Source organism: Scyliorhinus canicula, chromosome 18, assembly GCF_902713615.1.
Source record: "Scyliorhinus canicula chromosome 18, sScyCan1.1, whole genome shotgun sequence".
Lineage (NCBI taxonomy): Eukaryota > Metazoa > Chordata > Chondrichthyes > Carcharhiniformes > Scyliorhinidae > Scyliorhinus > Scyliorhinus canicula.
This window is the reverse complement of record NC_052163.1, coordinates 115,262,629-115,284,052: the sequence shown is the minus strand read 5'-3', so window position 1 is coordinate 115,284,052 and position 21,424 is coordinate 115,262,629. Positions and strand designations below refer to the sequence as shown.

Sequence of the window (21,424 nt, the reverse complement as noted above, 5' to 3'; positions counted from 1 at the left end):
CCCAAATTTTGAGGGTAGCCGCCACCACCGGACTCGTGGTATACCTCATTGGAGGGAGCGGCAACGGCGCCGTTACCAGTGCCTCCAGGCTCGTGCCCACATAGGGATGCCATCTCCATCCTCTTCCATGCTGCCCCTTCCCCATCCATTACCCACTTACGCACCATCGCTGCGTTGGCAGCCCAATAGTACCCACAGAGGTTGGGCAGCGCCAGCCCCCCCCCTATCCCAGCCCCGTTCCAAGAACACCCTTCTCACCCTCGGAGTCCCATGCGCCCACACAAATCCCGTAATACTCCTGTTAACTCTCCTAAAAAAGGCCTTCGGGATAAGGATTGGAAGGCACTAGAACAGGAACAAAAACCTCGGGAGCACCGTCATCTTGACGGACTGCACCCTCCCCGCCAGTGACAGCGGTAACATATCCCACCTTTTGAACTCCTCCTCCATCTGCCCACCAACCTTGTGAGGTTGAGCTTGTGCAGGGCCCCCCAGCTCCCAGCCATCTGGACTCCTCGGTACCTGAAGCTCTACCCTGCCTGCTTCAGTGGGAGCCTACCAATCCCCTCCTCCTGATCCCCCGGGTGCACCACGAACACCTCGCTCTTGCCTAGGTTGAGCTTATACCCAGAGAAGCCCCCAAATTAGCTGAGAATCCTCATCACCTCCGGCATCCCCCCCACCAGGTCCGCCACATACAGCAACAGGTCATCCGCATAAAGCAACACTCGATGCTCCTCCCCACCCCGCACCAGGCCCCTCCAGTTCCCTGGCTCCCTCAACGCCATGGCCAGGGGCTCAATTGCCAACGCAAAGAGCAAGGGGGACAGGGGACAGCCCTGTCTCGTCCCCCAGTACAGCCAAAAGTACTCCGACCTCCTCCTATTCGTGGCTACACTCGCCATCGGGGCCTCATAAAGCAACCTCACCCACGGACAAACCCCTCCCCAAACCCAAACCTTTCCAACACCTCCCACAGATACCCCCACTCAACGCTATCAACGGCCTTCTCCGCAACTAATGCCACCACTATCTCCGCCTCCCCTTCCACAGCCGGCATCATAATAACGTTGAGGAGCCTTCGTATGTTGGTATTCAACTGCCTTCCCTTCACAAACCCCGTCTGGTCCTCGTGAATGACCCCCGGCACACAATCCTCTATTCTTGTGGCTAAGATCTTTGCCAGCAGCTTGGCGTCTACATTCAGCAGCGAGATCGGCCTATATGACCCACACTGCAGAGGGTCCTTGTCCCGCTTAAGGATCAAGGAAATCAGCGCCCGTGACATAGTTGGGGGCAGAGCCGCGCCCCCCCCCCCCCTTGCCTCGTTAAAGGTCCGGACCCACAAGGGGCCCAACAGGTCCACATACATTTAATAAAATTCGGCCGGAAAGCCATCCAGCCCCGACGCACATCCATCCCTAAAGATTAGTCTCACAAGATATTTAGAACATAGAACAGTACAGCACAGAACAGGCCCTTCGGCCCTCGATGTTGTGCCGAGCAATGATCACCCTACTCAAGCCAACGTATCCACCCTATACCAGTAAACCCCCCCCCCATTAACCGTATTTACTTTTAGGACACTAAGGGCAATTTAGCATGGCCAATCCACCTAACCCGCACATCTTTGGACTGTGGGAGGAAACCGGAGCACCCGGAGGAAACCCACGCACACACGGGGAGGATGTGCAGACTCCGCACAGACAGTGACCCAGCCGGGAATTGAACCTGGGACCCTGGAGCTGTGAAGCATTTATGCTAACCACCATGCTACCGTGCTGCCCCAAAAATGAATGAGAAAGGCTATTCAGCTCACCTTAATTAATCCCTGCAGATTTCAGTTACGTGGATAGATTGGAGAAGCGGAGATTGTTTTCCTTACAACAGAGAAGGAGCAAGGGAGATTTGATAGAGGTGTTTAACATTATTTGATAAAGCAGAGAAGGAGAAAATGTTTTCACCGGCAGGAGGGTTGGTAACCAGAAACTGTAGATTTAAGGGAACTAATGAAAGAACCAGAGGCAATACGTGGAGGATTTTTCTGTCTTTTTTTTTACACTGAGTGATGATGATCGGGAACACACTGCCTGAAAGAGTGGTGGAAGCAGATTCAATGGGAACTTTCAAAAGGCAACTGGATAAATATTTGAAGGGGAAAAATTTACAGGTTCAGGGCAGGGCATTGGGTAGCATTAGTTACCAAAGAGCTGTCACAGACAAGATGGGCTGAATGATCTCCATCTGTGTTGCATCATTCTTCAAAGATGCTATTCATTTGTCCCGGTCAATGCGTTGATCACTCTTTTAAAATCTGTCTTCTTGCATTTGACCCTTTCAGTTTTACATGTTTAAGACTAAAAGCTACTGACTAAAGAACCGTAGAGAACAGGTTTCAAAAGGTCAGTAGTCAGTAATGATCAGTATCTGTATCTGGTAATGCATCACTGAAAATAAATACAAGTAGGTGCTGGCCCAAGTCTCTGACTCCTCAATCAAATCTTTACAGGAAATGTGTCACTTTCACACATAGGATTGCAGTGGAGAGGGTCAGTGGACAAAGTGGCAACCCCCTCTGAAAGAAGAGGCATGTTGCTCTCTGACTACACCTACTGGTAATAACTGGCATATACACTGCAGAGCAGCACAACACAAGAGATAGGAGGAGTAAACCATACTATCCATCAATCCCGCTCCATATAACGAAAGATGATCTTGGGCTTTAACCCCACTTTCCCCATCTCTCAAGGGGGTTAACTATTTAACTCTTGGAAAGAGCTGGCCCAGAGCCCCCTCCGCCAGAATGAGGAGGATTAAAAAATAAACACTGGAGAAGTTTGGGCAAGAGAGAGATGGTGGTATAGAATAGTTCGGGATACAAAAAATATATGCTGGAATTTTAGGTTTTTTTAAAATTTAGAGTATCCAATTAATTTTTTCCAATTAAGGGGCAATTTAGCATGGCCAATCCACCTGACCTGCGCATCTTTGGGTTGTGGGGGCAAAACCCATGCAAACACGAGGAGAATGTGCAAACTCCACACGGACAGTGACCCAGAGCCAGGATTGAACCTGGGACCTCGGCGCCGTGAGGCAGCAGGGCTAACAACTGCACCACCGTCATGCCCTGGAATTTTAGTATTTTTTAAAATTTAAAGTACCCGATTCTTTTTCTCCCCCCCCCCCCCCCCTAATTCAGGGGCAATTTAGCGTGGCCAATCCACCTACCCTGCACATCTTTGGGTTGTGCGGGCTGAGACCCATGCAGACATGGGGAGAATGTGCAAACTCCACACAAGTAGTGACCCGGGGCCTGGATGGAACAAACCACTGCACCACCATGAGGCCCCTGGGTCAATGACCTGAAATGTTAACTTTATTTTTCTTTCTACTGACGCTGCCGACTGTGCTGAGTGTTTTCAGCATTATCTATTTTCATTCTAATCAACGATAAAGTTTGGACCGATAACAGGAAAATCTTCATGGTGAAGAACATCTGAAATGGACTTGCGGATGGAATAAAGGAGGCAAAAATCCACAGAATCCCTACAATGCAGAAGGAGGCCATTCGGCCCGCTGAGTCTGCATCAACCCTCTGAAAGATCACCCCACTTTGGCCCACCTCCCAGCCCTATCCCTGTAACCCCATTTAACCTGCACATCTTTGGATGATGTGAGGAAACCGGAGAAAACCCACACAGACAGGGGGGGGGGGGGGGGGGGGGGAATGTGCAGACAGTCACCCAAGGCTGGAATCGAACCAGGTTCCTGTGTTATGAAGCAGCAGCGTTAACTACTGCGCTGCCCTATATATCTCATGGGGTGTGATAGGACAGTGGGATTAGGACCTTTCTGGAAATGTGAACTAAGATAGGCCAAATAGCCACCCTTAGCTAAAACTATATTGTAAATCCCGTAAAATCCCATTCACTGATGGGGCGGGGGTCTCACAAACTTAGTTCCACACGCGCTCCATCAATGTGGGAACTGCATTCTGCGCATTCCCTCCAAGGGTCACCATGCTGCGAGTTGCTGTCTTACCTGCGTGTAATTTCTTGCACGTTTCATAAGTGAAGAAGCTGAGCCCAGCGTACGGAATTACCCCAAGGATGGTGGGCGAGAATCCGCTGTACAAGGTCTTGAGTCCTTCGTCGCGTGATATCCGGATGAAGACATGCAATATATTACCATACCTATCGGCACAAGAAATAAAAAGTACACCATAACCATCAAGAAACACATTCCATGGGGCGGCACGTGGCCCAGTGGTTAGATTTGCTGCCTACGGCGCTGAGGACCCGGGTTCGAATCACGGCCCTGGGTCACTGTCCCTGTGGGATTTGTACATTCTCCTCGTGTCTGCGTGGGTTTCACCCCCACAATCCAAAGATGTGCAGGTTAGGTGAAATGGCCATGTTAAATTGCCCCTTAATTGGAAAAAATAAATAAATAATTGGGTACACTAAATTTATTTTAAAAAAAGAAACACTCCACAAAATACCTCGTGGGGGTAAGTAAGGAGAAAATGGTTCCAGTGGAAACCAGAGGATGCAGATTTGAGGTGATTGGAAAAAGAACCAGTGGTGACATGAGGAAAGCTAAAATGTACTACCTGAAAGGGTGATGGAAGCAAGTTCAATAACATTCAATCGCAACTTCAAAACCTTTAACCTCCACACTATCTAGAAGGACAAGGGCAGCAAGTACATGGAAATACTCAAACAAAAAACAATTTAGAGCGAAGGAAAACAAGTATATGAGTGGGATTAATTGGGTTCCCGTAACAGCCTCCCCGAACAGGCGCCGGAATGTGGCGACTAGGGGCTTTTCACAGTAACTTCATTTGAAGCCTACTCGTGACAATAAGCAATTTTAATTTCATTTCATTTCAAGGTCGGCACAGGAAGGAATGCCATCCTTCTGTGCAGTATAATCCGGTGACCCACAGAATTTACTGAAAAAATATTTCTGTGTATATACACCACACTGTCACAAAGTGTATCCAGCACATAATTAGTTGTCTTTGGTGCAGTGGTCATGTTAATGTTTAAGTAATCCTGAGAATTCAAGTTAACATGTAACAATGACAGTTTAAGAATTGACGCTCATTTAAGAATTGACGCTCATTTTGTAAATTATCTAGGAATTTTTTTTAAAACTGGAGTCTGCAGAACTCAAGAAGCTCAACAGTATCAGGGTACAGCTTGTCTGGCACTTCCTCCACCATCGACTCTTTCCCTTTGCTTGTGCGCTCTGGCTTTTTTTTAAAATCGCTTAAGTGCCACACTTGGATTAAATATGAAACTAAGACCTTGTCTGTTGAGTGGGTGTATTATCTATGCACAGCAGTGGCAGTATGTACCAGCTACAAGCTACACTGTAGCTACTCGCCAAGGCTTCTTTGACAGCACCTTCCAAATCCATGACCTCTACCTCCTAGAAGAACAAGGGCAAAAGCCACATGAGAACACCACCACCGAGAAGCTTCCCCCACCCAGGGGACACAAACCATCCAGAGGGCCGTTACTTCATCGTCATTGGGCCCAAAGCCTGGATCTCCCTATCCAACAGTACTGATGGAACATCTTCACACAGACTTCAGTGGTTCAAGATGACTCACCACAGTGCAACAGGTATGGGGAAATAAATGCTGGTCCAAGACACCCAAGAACTAAAAAAAAAGCCAATAAGAATGACCGTGTGGCTGTTGGATTACACTAGTTTCACTCATGCTCTTTGGGAAAGAAAACCTGCCACCCTTACCCAGTCTGGCCCTATACGCGACTCCAGTTCCACAGCAACAAGGTTGGCCTTGTACAGCCCTATGAAGTAGTCAGGCAACTCAGGACAAGAGATGGGCAATAAATGCTAGTTTTGCCAGTACTGCCCTCAGCCCAAGAATGAATTTTTAAGAAATTGTTCAGAAAATATGAACAAGATGACCCTTTCATGTGATTTATGAATGCTAATTGTGGAAGGACATCAAAACTCGCTGCTCTTCTTTGAGTAATGCCATGGGATGGTTTACGTCTCAGTTTTATATTTCATTTCAAGAGTGGCGCTTCTGAGAGAGAGAAAAAGAGATAGAGCTTGCGAGCAAAGGTGAAGTGTGAACAGACAAATAGAGGGAGAGAAAAAAAATGTTCATCATTCATAACTCGCTGGATACTCCAAAGTGTGTCACGGCCAACAAAGTACTGTTTGAAGTTTAGTCACTGCTGTAAAGTAGAGAAACACCACGGTCAAGTTACACACACCAGGATCCCACAAACAGAATATAATCTATTTTAGTGATGTTGATTGAGGGACAATATTGACCAAGGACATCAGGAGAATGCCTCGTTCTTCGAAATAGATCTTTTACACTACCCGAGAAGGCAGACAGGCCCACAGTTTAACATATCATTTGAATGGTGACACTTTCAACAATGCAACACTCACTCAGTACTTGCACCAACGTACTTTTCTTTTGAGTGCACAGGCGATTTAAGTGTGTGACCCCTTTCATTTTTTTTCAGCAGAGCCACGCATGTGCAGTAGCTTACATTCTGCCGAAATGTCTTCCTTCAAACTGACAATGCTGTTTACTTCAAAGTGTAATACATTCCAGATTGTTGCATATACACAGACCTTGGGGGGGGGGGGGGGGGGGGGGGGGCATTGGAGCCAATCTACGTCAGTGTGCACAGTGTTATGGATGAGAAGGACCAAGTGCAGGTTAGGCTAGAAGGCAGCAGAGTTTTGCATGCACTCAATTTTACAAAGGATGTGTGATGGGCTGGCCAGGCAGGTCGTTTTGGACCAACTCCAGTTAATGGAGGGTTCCTTCATTCGTTCACTGCTCATGGTGCTGTCTTCAATACTCACATTTCTTTTGGAGTTACAGCCATTCGCGCTCGCACCAGGTCTAGCGGGTAGGTCAACGTGGTGGCCGTAATACCGGCCATTGCACCGGCCAGCAACCGTGGGAAGGGTGGCAGAGGCCTAGAAAAGAGAAAGAGACGACCACAAAATGAAAATCCAGCAGAAAGATCTGATTGCAAGTGCTGCTTGCTCTGCCAGAAAACAGGAGATGGGAGGATGCCGAGACCAACAATTGCATTCCTCCCAGACCATGCATTCGTTCATGGATTCCAAAGAGACCCAATTAATATGCTCTGGGAAGTTGCCCAGTGTAAACTCACATCCTATCTGGTCAAATGGTGTCACATTTCAGAGGTAGTAGTAACTCTTTTCTAAAATATTTCCAACTAAGGGGCAATTTAGCATGGCAATCCATCTTTGGGCTGCTGGGGTGAGATTCACGCAGACATCGGGAGAATGTTCAAACTCCACAAGGACAGCGACCGGGATCAAACCCGGGTCCTCGGTGCTGTGAGGCAGCAGCATTAATCACTGCGCCACAGTAACACTCTAGGTAAGAGTAACTCAGGAACAAAGCTGGATGGATAACCAAGTTCTTCACACAAGAGACCCACGTCAACTGAATTACCCCAATAACTATGGGGAGATGTCAATAAGCAACTCTTGATTTTACATTTACCCTTCAGAACTAAGGTTTGAACCACCCTGGGAGCCAACATTCTATACACGGCTCCATCTTACATCATCCATTTGTGCATCACTGTCCTAGTTATGATGTGCCAGCCCTCTTACCTTCACCCTTGTCATCTCCCAACTCCCCCATTAACCAAACAAGTTCCTGACTAGGCGTATGCAATATTTTAGTTCATTCAAAGGGCATAAATTACCTCACGTCACATTCTATCAAACATAATTAAACAAGTTCACCACTGCTTTAAAACAGCACAGAAAGGAGTCACACAGCCATAACTCCTGCTTCCTTCAGCTCCCTCACACTCGGGCTCGGGATCACTGATTCCTCTCTCCAGAGTGCTTTCAGACATACTAGTCCAACCTTCCAATACACGAGCGTTAGGATTAGGGTGCAATGGGAATGACAAGGCGGCCTTTTTGTATTCAAGGCTTTGTTTTCTGAAATAAGATTGTCGTCTGTTTTGGGGAAAATGGGGAACAGTGCCCATTGCTTACATATTTGCTGAAATAATAAACAAGGGAAACCAATTTGAAGAAGTTAGTATGGTAAATATGACACGAGGGGGTTCAGGTACAGCCATTGTTCCAAGCAAATAGGTAACAAAGAGCAACATATCTACTTTCCCAAAGATAGATAATAATCATATTTTAGAGAGAAGAACCTGGAACCCAAGACTGCTACCTGGTTCACCCCATTGCACAGACTAACTTGGCTCAGTTGGTACCAATCTTGCTTTCCCCAGGATGTGCATTCAAACCCCAAACCTGTATTTGAATACATCATTCAAGGCTGACACGCCAATGTATTACTGTGTGGCATTGTTGGAGATGCCATCCTTTGGAGAAGATGGCAACTATTTTATTTATTTATTTATTTTTAAAAATTATTTTTCTTTTTCCAATTAAGGGGCAAGTTAGTGTGGCCAATCCACCTAACCAGCACATCCTTGGATTGTGGGGGTGAAACCCACGCAGACACGGGGAGAATGTGCAAACTCCACACAGACAGTGACCCAGGGCCGGGATTCAAACCCGGGTCCTCAGCGCCGCAGTCCCAGTGCTAAGCACTGTGCCACATGCCGCCCCATGAAGACGCCAACTAAACTAATGTCTACATTTTCCAGTTAAAACAGCACTGGGAAGACAGTACAGTTCGCAAGGGAAAAGTGAGGAACATCACCACCAAGTGGGAAAAGGATGCAACTTCATTGTGACAGGACATTGTAACTTGGCAAAATTGAATTGGAAATGGTGCCATGGAAATTTATAATGGTCAAGGCAGGGACACACCATGACGAAAAACTTTGGAAAGTCAGTCAGGAAGTCAGGTGTGTGGACATTTTACTTTTGCTGAGACTGATCTAGTTTAAAACCAACAGTAGGATCCTGGACTGAAATCAGGAGGGAAAGTTGCCATCTATTATTGCTGGATGTATCTAAGGGTATGGTGGCAAAGGGTATGGTGGCACTGTTGGATCCAATATCATTGACACAATTGATTCATTAGAAAGCTATCTAAGAGGACCCTCTGAGCAAAGATATGGCCTTTGCATAAGATAATCTTCACTATTAACCCCAAACAGGACCACAGATTTATAGCCGTTTGTAGCTAATTGAATTTATAAAGAGTTCAGGGAAAAGGCAAGGAGTGGGAATAAGAGAATGGCCTATTATCAGTTGGTGTGGGCATGATGAGCCAAATGCTGCAAGATCGCATGACAGTCCTTAATAAGGACACCTCAGTAATGGTCCAGCTCCTGTGTACTGACCTTCCATGGGTCTCGCAGTAGGATCCCAGAATTTGTTTGTACTGTTCATGAGAGCAGAACTGAAGTGCAGCGTAAGGGATAACTCGGACCATGGTGGCAGAGTTGCCCCGCCAGAGGCTGAAGAAGCCTTCATTCCGATAGGTTTGGTAAATCAGCTTCACAACTTCCTATGGCAAACAGCAAAAAAGAACAATTACTCTTTGGCGTAAAAGGAAGATGGAACTTGCAACCACAAGGAACCATTCACTCCCTCAGGACATCTCAAGCTGCTTTGAGAGACAGAGAAAGAGCACACAAGGGGAAGAGAAGGCATGCAGAGGTGCACTAGAGGAGGAAAGAGAAAGAATGCAGGTGCAAGAAGAAATCTGCAGGACTTTATTTGAAAAGGAAAACTGTGCAGGGGGGCAGGAGAAGGCAGAGAGTGGCACTAAGTGAATTGCTCCACTACACAACATGACTGACCAAATGGCCTCCTTCAATGCTGTTACCTTTGTGAGAGAGAGAGAGAGAGAGAGAAATAGAGAGAGAAAGAGTGGGAGAGATATAGATAAAAAGAGCGAGCGAAAGTGTGGGCAAGCATGGGAAGTAGAGAAAGAGGGTGGGTTGCAAGAGAGAGGGAAACAGAGTGGGCAAGGAAAAAGGCTCGGAGCAGTGGGAGAAGGAGGAGAATGAGAAAGACTTTAGTTCAGAGAATTCCTTTCACAACCTCAGGATGCCCCATCAATTTTACAACCAATTAAATGTTGTTTTGAAGTTTGCAGCCACTATCATACAGACAAACACAGCAGCAAATTTGCACACGACAATTCCCACAAGCAACAATGAGGGATGTGACTGCACCCCCTTTTTTAAAAAACTGATATTCAAAGAATAAATGTTGACCTGGACACCAGGAAAACCAAGCTATTCTTCAAATAATGCCTTGGGATCTTTTAAATCTAAGTATATGGGCAGCACGTAGCACAGTGATTAGCACTTTTGCTTCACAGCACCATGGTTCCAGGTTCGATTCCCGGCTTTCTGTGCAGAGTCTGCACGTTCTCCCCGTGTCTGCGTGGATTTCCTCCAGGTACTCCGGTTTCCTTCCACAAGTACCGAAAGACGTGCTGTTAGGTGAATTAGACATTCTGAATTCTCCCTCTGTAATAATAATAATAATCTTTATCATCACAAGTAGGCATACATTAACACTGCAATGAAGTTACTGTGAAAATCCCCTGGTCGCCACATTCCGGCGCCTGTTCGGGGACACAGAGGGAGAATTCAGACTGTCCAAATTACCTAACAGCACGTCTTTCAGGGCTTGTGGGAGGAAAGCCACGCACACAATGGAGAACGTGCAGACTCCACACAGACAGTGACCCAAGCTAGGAATCGAACCTGGGACCCTGGCGCTGTGAAGCAACAGTGCTAACCATGGTGCTAACCTCTGGCTCAGATGTGCATGGGATTTCTTTCCCAAAGGAACAGCATATATGAATTTTGCAACTTTTCCCCACATTTGTGCACAACTGTGGCACCGTATTTATATCCTGATGTTGAAATGCAATAAAGAATTCTACCGAGGCAGACCTTTTAAAAACGCATTTTGCAAATGGCAGTACCACAGAAAAAAAAATAATTCAAGAGTACAGTCTCTAGAGCAGCACGGTAGCACGAGTGGATAGCACTGTTGCTTCACAGTGCCAGGGTCCCAGGTTCGATTCCCGGCTTGGGTCACTGTCTGTGCGGAGTCTGCACTTTCTCCCTTGTGTGCGTGGGTTTCCTCCGGGTGCTCCAGTTTCCCCCCACAAGTCCTGAAAGACGTGCTGTTAGGTAATTTGGACATTCTGAATTCTCCCTCCGTGTACCCAAGTGCCGGAATGTGGCGACTAGGGTCTTTTCACAGTAACTTCAATGCAATGTTAATGTAAGCCTACTTGTTTCAATAAAGATTATTGTATTATATAAGTTTCGAACTGTTGGGAGCAAGAGCAAAGGCGCAATGTCAAACTTTGGGGGCCAGTGTGCGAGGGGATTGGGATGAAAGAGAAACAAAGACGAGGGGCAGGTGGCACAGTAGTTAGCACTGCTGCCTCGCAGCGCCAGGGACCCGGGTTCAACTACGTCGGGTGACTGTGTCGAGTTTGCACATTCTCCCAGTGTCTGCGTGGATTTCCTCCGGGTACTCCGGATTCCTCCCATAGCCCAAAGGTGTGGGGTTAGGTGGATTGGCAATGTTAAATCACTCCTAAGTGTCTTAACGGTTTGGTGGGGCTATAGGGTTTGGGCGAGGGATTGGGTCCAGGTGGGGTGCTCTTTCAGAGGGTCAGTGCACACTATGGGCCGAAAAGCCTCCTTCTGTGCTGTAGGGATCCTATGAAGATCATAATAACAGAATAGATCATTTATTGGAACATAGGACTTAGGAACAGGAGTGGGACATTCAGCCCTTCCAGCCTGCTGGACCTTTTGACAAGATCATGGCTGATTTGGTTGTAGTTTTGACTCCACGTTCTTGTCTGCCCCCATAAACCTAGACTCCCTCATCGATCAAAAATCTAGCTAACTCAGCCTTGAATTCAATGATCCAGTTTCCACTGCTTTCTGGGGAAGAGAATTCCACAGGCGAACAACCGCAGAGAAAAATTTCTCATCTCCGTCTTAAAAAGGGAGAGCTCTTGTTCTTAAACCATGTCTCCTAGTTCCTAGCTCCCCACAAGAGGAAACATTCTCCCGTTATAGACCTTATCACGTTCCCTCGGCATCTTATATGTTTCAATAAGATCACCACTCATTCTTCAAAACTCCAATGGGCATAAGCCTAACCTGTTCACTCTTTCTTTAGAAGATAAGCCCTTCAAACCCAGGAATGAGTTGAGTAACCCACTAATGGAACTATCCTTTTTCAAATAAGGAGACCAAAATTATAAACAGCGCCCGTAGGTGGTTAGGCAATTAGCCATAATCCACGAGGGATATAGGCATCTCACACTCTATTGGACAGAGATAATTGGCTCTATAGATTGAAGCACACAACTCCACATCAAGCATGGAGCAGATGAGGAGGTAGGGCCCAAGTCTGCCTTAACCAGAAAAGGCATTGAACCCACGCTCGACATTATTCTGAACCACACGCTAGCCATCTAGCCAAGTAAGCTAAGCACCCCCACCCCCGATCTTTTACGAAACAAAAATCTATTGACAGCGATACGGATGGCTCTAATTTACTCAATGTACACAGCCATTCGGGGGCAGATTTTCCAGATTTACACCAGCCTGTGTAATCTAGTACTTCCTGATTTCACTCTTAAATATAGATATAGAATTTACAGTGCAGAAGGAGGCCATTCGGCCCATCGCGTCTGCACCGGCTCTTGGAAAGAGCACCCTACCCAAGATTAACACCTCCACCCTATCCCCATAACCCAGTAACCCCACCCAACACTAAGGGCAATTTTGGACACTAAGGGCAATTTATCATGGCCAATTCACCTAACCTGCACATCTTTGGACTGTGGGAGGAAACCGGAGCACCCGGAGGAAACCCACGCACACACGGGGAGGATGTGCAGACTCCGCACAGACAGTCACCCAAGCCGGAATCGAACCTGGGACCCTGGAGCTGTTAAGCGAATGTGATATCCACAATGCTACCGTGCTGCCCAATAGTCTATCTCTAATGATATGACGATGTCCTCTCGACTTGGATTTCTCCACTAGAAGAAGTAGATTCCCTTTCTCTACCCCATCAAATACTTTCATCATTTTAAACACCTCGATTAGATCACCATAGACTTGAGCGCATAATCCAGGCTAACACTTCAGGCAGTACTGTACTGTTGGAGGTGCTGTCTTTAGGATAAGACATTAAGAACATAAGAACTAGGAGCAGGAGTAGGCCATATGGCCCTTCGAGCCTGCTCCGCCATTCAATGAGATCATGGCTGATCTTTTGTGGACTCAGCTCCACTTTCCAGCCCGAACACCATAACCCTTAATCCTTTTATTCTTCAAAAAATTATCTTTACCTTAAAAACATTTAATGAAGGAGCCTCAACTGCTTCACTGGGCAAGGAATTCCATAGATTCACATCCCTTTGGGTGAAGAAGTTCCTCCTAAACTCAGTCCTAAATCATAGGGACATAGGGAACTATGTCCCCTAGTTCTGCTTTCACCCGCCAGTGGAAACAACCTGCCCGCATCTATCCTATCTATTCCCTTCATAATTTTAAATGTTTCTATAAGATCCCCCCTCATCCTTCTAAATTCCAACGAGTACAGTCCCAGTCCCCTCAACCTCGCCTCATAATCCAACTCCTTCAGATCTGGGATTAACCTAGTGAATCTCCTCTGCACACCCTCCAGTGCCAGTATGTCCTTTCTCAAGTAAGGAGACCAAAACTGAACACAATACTCCAGGTGTGGCCTCACTAATGGCTTATACAATTGCAACATAACCTCCCTAGTCTTAAACTCCATCCCTCTAGCAATGAAGGACAAAATTCCATTTGCCTTCTTAATCACTTGTTGCACCTGTAAACCAACTTTCTGTGACTCATGCACTAGCACACCCAGGTCTCTCTGCACAGCAGCATGCTTTAATATTTTATTGTTTAAACAATAATCCCGTTTGCTGTTATTCCTACCAAAATGGATAACCTCACATTTGTCAACATTGTATTCCATCTGCCAGACCCGAGCCCATTCACTTAACCTATCCAAATCCCTCTGCAGACTTCCAGTATCCTCTGCACTTTTCGCTTTACCACTCATCTTAGTGTCATCTGCAAACTTGGACACATTGCCCTTGGTCCCCAACTCCAAATCATCTATGTAAATTGTGAACAATTATGGGCCCAACGCGGATCCCTGAGGGACACTACTAGCTACTGATTGCCAACCAGAGATGGAGATGGAGAATCATTGCTAAACATGAAACCATGGGGGAGGCAGTTGTAATGTCGCTGGATTAGTTATCCAGAGACCCACGGTAATATTCTGGGGACATGGGTTAGAATCCTGCCATGGCGGATGGTGAGATTAGAATTTAATTTTAAAAATATAAATCTGTAATTGTCTAATGATGACCATGTGTTAGGAAACAAAGGTAGTTTTTAACAGATTTATATTTGTATTGGTAAACATGAAGTGTGTTTAATTTAATGTTTCTGTGGAAGGAAGTTAGATTCATGCTGGACAAAGATTTTTTTTAATGTGTGGGGCTTGGTTCAGTTCCAATTGTGATTCTATTGTGCTTAGAGAGTGTAGAAGCTTGAAGAGTAAATAAAAGCCTAGAAAAGTAGAAGTCATTGCTTACCAACTGGTGCCCTGAAAGGTAGAGAAGTTTTAGTTTAGCTAAATTTGAGGGCAGTTGGGGAAAGGATACTGGGCAGTGAACAACTCTCAACTCTGCCAGGAAAAACTGGACAGGACAAGGGAGTTCCAAAGATGCAAACTTCCTAAGGAACAAGATGCAATCCAGGGAATTGGGACAGAGAGAATGTTTATGACACCCGAGAGCAAGGTATTGTTCAGAGTAAATAAAGTGTTCTGAGTTAAAGAGATAATGTCAGTAATTAGATTTAAAGTGGGACCGCAGACTTCACAGGTAGATGAAATGTCTGATGCTATCTTAATACGGTCTGGGATAGAGAGTTTTAAAAATTATGAGTAGCATAATGAGTAGCAAATTAGGGCAGCACGGTAGCATGGTGGTTAGCATAAATGCTTCACAGCTCCAGGGTCCCAGGTTCAATTCCCGGCTGGGTCACTGTCTGTGCGGAGTCTGCACATCCTCCCCGTGTGTGCGTGGGTTTCCTCCGGGTGCTCCGGTTTCCTCCCACAGTCCAAAGATGTGCGGGTTAGGTGGATTGGCCAGGCTAAATTGCCCTTAGTGTCCTAAAAAAAATAAGGTTAATGGGGGTTGTTGGGTTACTGGGATAGGTATACGTGGGCTTGAGTAGGGTGATCATTGCTCGGCACAACATCGAGGGCCGAAGGGCCTGTTCTGTGCTGAACTGTTCTCATTCTCATTCAGCTTGCACAGCAGTCAAGATAAAGAAATCCTAAAGGGGTTGGTGAAATTCTGTTAAAAGTGGAGTGGAAGCTTTGTTTAAAAGTGACATTTGTAAAACCTGGACTGGAGTTTGGAGTGCAAACCATTAAGGGAAAGCATTATTATTAAGAGAGCATTGAGTGTTTTTGGGAGTGTGTTTGGAAACTTATAGGAGCAGAATTAGGCCATTCAGCCCATTAAGACTGCTCTGTCATTCACACGTGGCTCATCCCCATTTTCCTGCCTTCTCCCTGTAATCATCTGGGGAGATTCTGAGGAGAAAGCCACAGACACCAACTTGGTTTCAGAGCAGAATGGTATATTTGACCACAGCCAATCTGTGTGCCTAAAAGGGACTGTGTGCGTTAATGGGACCATTAAGATGTACTTTGTAATCCGTGTTAATCTTAAAATTGATGTGTATTAGTTAAACCAAAGGGGAATAAAGGAGTATTGCATAATAATCCAACTTTTCATGTTTAATGATCTTATTCTTGTTGCTAAAACTAATTAGCAGTCCTGTGACTCTGTTCCTCCACGTTTTATAAAAAGTAAATAAAAATGACAGCCAAAAAAAAGGTAAGACATTAAATCAAGTCGCCTTAGGTGGATGCAAACCAATCCACACCCACCATTTTGAAGAAGAGTAGGGAATTCCTTCCCAGACACCCGGCCAATAGTCATCATCTAACCAAGATCACCCAAAACAAAGTATTTCCTGCTCATCGTCACACTGCTATTCTGAGGATCTTGCTATGTACAAAATGCTTTATATTTCCTTCATTACAATAGTTTTTTAAATTTAATTTTATTTTTTTTTAAATTTTAGAGTACCCAATTATTTTTTTCCAATTAAGGGGCAATTTAGTGTGACCAATCCACCTACTCTGCACATTTTTGGGTTGTGGAGGCGAAGAGATTATTCAAGGGAAAACAAGTCAAGATTTTGTCTTGCAATTTCACCCTTCAGCCCTGGGTAACAGAGCACAAATCTGGTTAACAGTTTACATTTCTTCCAGATGATAATGGCAGGCTGGTTTACCAGTTATCTCAAATCCATGTCCTCTGGTCATCAACTCTACTCCCAATGGAAACAACTTCTGCTTATCTACTCTCACCAAAACCCTTTGGAGTTTTGAGTACCTCCATTGAATCTTCCCATAGCCTACTCTGCTAGGAGAACAATTCCAGCTTCACTAGTCTTCCCATACAACAGAATTCCCTGATCCCCAGAAAAACTCCTTTCCATGACCATGTCCCAAGCTGTGGTGCCCAGAATGGGGAACTATACTCCAGCTGAGATGCAACAAGGCATTTATATCATTCAAGTTTTTTTTTAAAAACAAGATTATCTTTCACCAGTGTGGAAATGCGAAGCAGACAAGCAAAGCTGCAAACTCTCAAAACTCCCTCGTCGGCAACAGCATCCTCAACCAGTCCCCTAACTCCAATTCCAATACCCTATCATGTGTTCAAACATGATGGGAGCCTTTCTAGACCGTATGAGTCTGTGCTGTTGATGAATCCCACTCAAAAGCTTGCTGCCTATTCGCTTGCCAACAGCTGCATGTTATATCCAGATTTTCTCCCTCTCCAGATACTGCCTGGCCTGAAAATTTCTAGCATTTTCTGTTTATATTTCAGATCTACTTTATTTTGCTTTTCCCTTTTTATCTCTTGCTATTTTGATGTGCTCTTGTTTCTGTGTAAAACGTTCACCCCTCTCCTCCTTCAGTGGAATCTTCCCCTACCAAGAACAGTCCAACATCAACTATATATTTTGCAGAATAAGCACACAAGCCAAGGCAAAGTGCAGATTCACCATGCTTGTGACCTCCTGTGGTTAAGCTGGAGGCTAGTTAGAGATACTCGGGAGTGTATGGAATTTGCACCTAATACTCAGCAAAAAAAAAAAATAAAAATGCCTGCGTGGGCCACAATTAGAGTAGCACGTTCAGTTTTAGGAGCCACACTTTAGGAAGGACATTGAAGCCATGGGGCGGGCTCAAAAGGAATTCCCTACTATGATACCAGGACCGGAGGCTTTACTTAATTGAATAAGTTGGAGAAACTGGTATTCTTTTCATTCGGAGAACAATGATTTAATGAGAAATCTAATAACAGTGTTCAATATTTAGGTGAAAAGTGAAGAAAGTTTAAATTTGCCAAGAAGACAAGGACAAAAATTAGGGAATGTATTTTATGCAAAGGGCTGTTGGAACATGGAATGTCATTTCAGAAGCAGGCTGGAAGCAAACGCCACAATACTTTTTAAAGGGAGAATGGAAAAGATAGAATAAGACTTCAGGGAAAAGAGCAAGTTATCAGAATCAGGACAGGCACAATGGGCTGAAGGGCCTCCTGTGCTGTATGATTCTGTGATTGCAAAACATGCAGTGGGATGGGAAAGGATTCGCAGATTTGTTGAGTTTGAAAATCCAAAGTGGTGATGCTGAGTGGAAGTGGGGTAAAGGTAGAGAAGGCTTCTGACTGAATTAGGTGAAAGTTTAAAAATAACAAAAATAATCTCAGGCAATCCATGCAAACCAGCCTCCCATCCATTGACTCTATCTATAACTCCCACTGCCTTGGAAAGGCAACCAGCATAATTAAAGACCCCATGCGCCCCGGACGTACTCTCTTCCACCTTCTTCCGTCAGGAAAAAGATACAAAAGTTTGAGGTCATGTACTAACCGACTCAAGAACAGCTTCTTCCCTGTTGTAATCAGACTTTTGAATGGATCTACCTCGTATTCATTTTTTAAAAATAAATTTAGAGTACCCAATTCATTTGTTTCCAATTAAGGGGCAATTTAGCGTGGGCAATCCACCTAGCCTGCACATCTTTGGGTTGTGGGGGAGAAATCTACACAAACACAGCGTGAATGTGCAAACTCCACACGGACAGTGACCCAGAGTCGGGATCGAACCTGGGACCTCGGGGTCGTGAGGCTGCAGGGCTAACCCACTGCGCCACCCGTGCTGTCCTACCTCGTATTAAGTTGATCTTTTCTCTACATCCTAGTTATGACTGTAACATTACATTCTGTAGTCTCTCCTTGTTTCCCTATGTACGATATTTGTCTGTATAGCATGCAAGAAACAATACTGTATACTGATACATGTAATAAATCAAATCAAAACAGGGTAATGTCTATGCCATAGTACGTTGGTGTGGAGCTTTACTAGAATATTCCACGAAAATATTAGCCCAGAAGATGTACTGTACCAGCTGTAACTTAACACCTGAGCTTTGAACTTTTAACTACATTCATCCCTGAAGCATCTCAACAACAAGGACTCCTACATCATACTCCAATTTATTGACTACAGCTCCGCCTTCAAAACCATAATCCCAGCCAAACTCATATCAAAGCTCCAAACCTTAAAACTTGACTCCTCCCTCTGCAACTCGATCCTCGACTTTTTGACCCATAGGCCACAATCAGCAAGAATAAACAACAACACCTCCACGATAGTCCTCAATACCGGGGCCCCGCAAAGCTGCGTACTTAGCCCCCTACTATACTCCGTATACACACACAACTGCGTGGCATAATTTGGCTCCAACTCCATCTACAAGTTTGCTGACGACACGACCATAGTGGGTCAGATCTTGAACAACAACGAGTCAGAATACAGGAGGGAGATAGAAAACCTAGTGGAGTGGTGTAACAACAACAATCTCTCACTCAGTGCCAGCAAAACTAAAGAGCTGGTCATTGACTTCAGGAGGCAAAGTACTGTACACGCCCCTGTCTGCATCAACTGGGCCGAGGTAGGGATGGGTTGACAGCTTCAAATATCTAGGTGTGCACATCACCAAAAATCTATCCTGGTCCACCCACGTCAAAGTCACCACCAAGAAAGCCCAGTACCGCTTATACCTCCTCAGGAAACTCAGGAAATTCTGCATGTCCACATGGACTCTTACCAACCTTTACAGGTGCACCATAGAAAGCATCCTATTTGGCTGCATCAAAGCCTGGTATGGCAACTGCTAGGCTTAAGACCGCAAGAAACTTCAGAGAGTAGTGAACACCACCCAGTCCATCACACAAACCCGCCTCCCATCCATTTACTCTATCTACACCTCCCGCTGGCTTGGGAAAGCGGGCAGCAAAATAAAAGATCCCTCCCACCCAGCTTACTCACTCTTCCAACTTCTTCCATCGGGCAGGAGATGCAAAAGTCTCAGAACACGCACGATAAGATTCAAAAACAGCTTCTTTCTCACTGTCACCAGAGTCCTAAACAACCCTCTTGTGGACTGATCTGATTAACACTATACTCCTGTATGCTTCACCCATTGCCTATGTATTCACATTGTGTACCTTGTGTTTCCCTATTACGCATTTTCTTTTCATGTACTAAAAGATCTGTTTGAGCTGCACGCAGAAAAATACTTTTCACTGTAGCTCAGTACACGCAACAATAAACAAATCCAAATCTAAATCTAAATCATCCAATGTTACGCTTCACTACTTAACCCAGACATTAATTAACAAGTCTACTTCAAATCAATTGAAATCCACTAAAATAACAGGAGGGTGTCTTGTTTCACAACCAGTAATTTCTCATCGTTGGGGCAGTTTTCCAAATAAAGAAAGGCAATGGAATTTTTTCTGTCAAATTAAGACTGAACAGACTGGGGCTTTTCAATAGAAAGAGGGGGGCTGAGGGGTGACATGATAGAGGACTTGAAAATTAAGGGTTTTGATAAACTTGGAAACTAAGTCTTCTGAGGGAGTCCAAAGTTAGGGGCCATAAATATAAGACTGTCACTAATAAATCCAGTAGCGAATTCAGGAGAAACTTCTTTGCGCAGTGTGGTAAGAATGTGGAACTGACTGCAGTTGGGGTGAATAGCACAAGCACGCTTAAGGGGGAGCTCGATGAGTACATTTGCAAGAAAGAAATAGGAGGATACGTTGATAGGCGAGATGAGAAAGTGTGAAAGAGGCTTGGGTGAAGCAGAAATGCAATGGTCTGTTCCTGTGCTTTAAAATTCAATGTAGTTAACTCCAGGAGATGTCCCATTAGCCTCCATCAACCATAACATCTTCTAGCTCAGGTGACAGCTACTTCATACCTGTGCAGACTCTTTGACAGAGTTGTTCAATTTAACCCCACATTTCAGATTTCTCTCATTAACTTGCAAATTAATTCTCTTCAAACACACATTGAATGAAATTGTCTTCTCGGAAATTGCTCACTTCCAAATCCTCTTTTCCCAAACTTTTGTCAGTGTATATATTTATTTCCGATGAGAAACCCACAGAGTCTATAGCACAAGAACAGGCCATTACCACCTTATCTATGCCAGCCATGTTGCTTCACAAGATAAAGTGGATGAAAAAGGAGTTTAAATTCACTCTCAAACTAGCTAAGGGGCTCCCCCAGTGGCAGTAAAAAGATACAGCAACAAGATGCACCATAGAAAGCATCCTATCTGGCTGCATCACAGCTTAGTGTGGCAACTGCTCGGCCCAAGACCGTAAGAAACTACAGAGAGTCATGAATACAGCCCAGTTCATCACGCGGACCCGCCTCCCAGCCATTATCTCTGTATACACCTCCCGATGCCTTGGGAAAGCGGGCAGCATAATTCAAAGACCCCTCCCACCCAGGTTATTCTCTCTTCCAACCTCTTCCATCGGACAGAAGATACAGAAGTTTGAGAATGCTCGCTAACAGATTCAAAAATAGCTTCTTCCCCGCTGTTACCAGGCTCCTGAATGGCCCTCTTAAAGGCTGAACTAATCACTCAAGGGCATCTTTTCTACTGTTGTTAGCACTATACATTGTATGCGTCACCCGATGTCTGTCTATGTAGTTACATTTTGTATTTATCCTTTTTTTCATGTATGGAATGATCTGTTTGGAATGCATGCAGAACAATACTTTTCACTGTACCTCAGTACACGTGACAATAAATCTAAATCTAACATTAATGTTGGGTGCACAAAAAGAAACCTGCATTTGCATACAGTGCCTTACATGGCTTCAGCAACTCCCAGTCCAGAGGTAAAAAATGTTCTTAAAATGTAACCACTGAC

The 21,424-nt window shown here is 45.0% G+C and overlaps 1 protein-coding gene across 3 annotated transcripts in view; it reads right to left on the bottom strand.

Moving 5' to 3' along the window:
• slc25a42 (solute carrier family 25 member 42) overlaps positions 1-21,424 on the bottom strand; it is a 64,778-nt gene that overhangs the window by 3,299 nt on the left and 40,055 nt on the right. For all 3 annotated transcript variants that reach the window (XR_005457953.1, XM_038776910.1, XM_038776909.1), the window contains exons 5-7: positions 9,327-9,493; positions 6,868-6,984; positions 4,042-4,193 (exon numbers count right to left, since the gene is read on the bottom strand). Coding sequence is in view for 2 of the 3 variants with exons in the window: in XM_038776910.1 (XP_038632838.1) it covers positions 4,042-4,193; positions 6,868-6,984; positions 9,327-9,493 (436 nt within the window). In the remaining variant the exon portion in view is untranslated. The remainder of the gene's footprint in view (positions 1-4,041; positions 4,194-6,867; positions 6,985-9,326; positions 9,494-21,424) is intronic.